Source organism: Pteropus vampyrus, unplaced genomic scaffold (assembly GCF_000151845.1).
Source record: "Pteropus vampyrus isolate Shadow unplaced genomic scaffold, Pvam_2.0 Scaffold36, whole genome shotgun sequence".
In the NCBI taxonomy this organism is placed as follows: Eukaryota; Metazoa; Chordata; class Mammalia; order Chiroptera; family Pteropodidae; genus Pteropus; species Pteropus vampyrus.
The window spans coordinates 3505831-3507740 of NW_011888817.1; the positions used below are offsets into that span (position 1 = coordinate 3505831).

At 56.2% G+C, this 1910-nt stretch overlaps 1 protein-coding gene across 1 annotated transcript in view; it reads right to left on the reverse strand.

Annotated features, from left to right (window-relative positions):
• The window catches only part of MYOM3 (myomesin 3), a 48781-nt gene that overhangs the window by 45154 nt on the left and 1717 nt on the right, over positions 1 to 1910 (reverse strand). Inside the window, 1 exon segment of the mRNA XM_023529167.1 lies at positions 1416 to 1711. Within this exon segment, the coding sequence (XP_023384935.1) occupies positions 1416 to 1711 (296 nt within the window).

Below are 1910 nucleotides of genomic sequence, written 5' to 3' on the forward strand. Positions count from 1 at the left end.
TGAGTTTGAATCCTGGCTCGCACTGGCTGCATGATCTTCGACAAGTCATACTACCTCTCTGAGCCCTGATTGCCTTACCTGTGAAATGTGGATAAAGGTCCCTACCTCACGAGCGGCCCCAAGGCTCAAATGAGAGACGAGTGCTGGGTCAATATAAAGCGGGTTCGAGTATAAGAGGTTACTTTTTCCTTTGTGATCTCGGTTATTTGTGTGCTTATCTTCTCTCTCCTATCAGACTACGGTCTGTTCACCCTCAAGATCTGGCTTACATGTCACCTCCTCTGAGAAGCCTTCCCAGATCCTCCAGGTAGAGGCAGCCACTTCCTTCTCTTCACCTCCACTCTTTTTACCTCAAATCTCACCCGTGAACGTGCTTCTCTGTGCGCTGATGTTTCTCTTCTGGGCTGAGAGTCCCTTAAGGCGAGACCGTCTGGGTCATTTCTCCACCTCAGTGCCTGAGTTAGGGTCTGGGACGGATTATGCTCTGGGTAAATATTTGTTGAAATCCCTTCTTTGTTTTCCAAACAAAGAAGTGCCTGACGATGAGCCTTAGACCCAGGGGAACTCAGGAAGCAGTGGGCTCAGCTGTGCAAATGACACCCTTCCCTCTGTGGCAGAACCGAGACCCCGGACACGGCCAGGCCACGCCCGCCCCGAATTCCACCAGGCTTGTTCAGGAGACACCTGCCCCCTCCCCAGCCTCCACCAGCAAGGCCCAGACTCCGTGGTCTTGTTATGGGTACACTCTCAGGAATGGCGTCTCTTGCTTTCTCAGCACTTTTCAAGTTCTGAAGCCTTCCACATTGCTGTGGCATTAAATCCTCACCACAGGCAAGCTGGACAGGCGTTCTTCAACCCATTTTGCAGAAGAGGAAACTGAGGCAGAACTGGGGGGGAGGGGTTAAGAGACATAGTTGAGACCACACACTGAGTTAGTGGGGAGACGGCTAGGCCTGGAGCGCAGGGCTCCCGCCCCAGGCCCGAGCTCCTTCTGTAGGGCCCCTGCCCTCCTCACATCCTCTCTGGCTCTCTTGCCCCCTCCCCTACCTTCCACCGTCATCCTCCAATCCTGGAGACACCCAGCTGGGAGCAGCTGCCTTCTCATGCCACCAGAATCATATTTTTACAAGTGCTGGCTCCCCTGTGGCCCAGTCTTCTAGCCTCAGGTTGGCTGGGAGGCAGCTAAGAATAACCCCTTCCTGAGCCTCCCCAGCAGCTGCTGCTCTGTTCAGGGGGTGGGCAGAGCTCAGGGTCTGTGGGGCTGCAGCTATTCTGAGGCTGCAGTAATTTCTACGGGGTGGGCTGGGCCCCTGGGAGGCGTTGGGCTGTGAGGAACTCACACTCGCAGAACCGTGGAGGCCCAGGGTGTGGAGGCAGCAGCCTGAGGTCCCTTCTCCCCTGCCGCAGTGGCTTACCAGGTGACCTGGGGTGGAGGCGAGGCCTGGACGGTGCAGGTCAGCAGGACTGTGGTGTGCTCCCAGACGGCGTGGGAGCGAAGTGGGATCCAGAACCAGGGCCCCCGGCTGGAACACAGCTCCCGCAGCTCCTTGGCCTCCCGGACCTTCTCCTCTGTCTGCAGGCAGGAGAAGGTCTGTGACTTGCTGTCAACTTTTCCCCTGACACCCAAGCTCTGGAGTCAGACCTACATGAGCTGGAGGCCGCCCCCTTCAGCGGCAGCTGAGGCAGTGAGGCCCAGAAGAGAGAACATGGGCTTTGAAACCAGCCGGCTTGGGGTCAAGGCCACACTCTGCTGCTTACTAGCTATGAGACTATAGTCAAGTCCTCGGCTTCCCTATCTGTAAAATGGGGGTGATAACAATATGCCCCCACCCTCCCGTGGGGTTATAGTGAGGATTCAACGAGTTTATACGTGAAAAACATGGGCGCTGAAAAAGCCCATCGAGTATTAG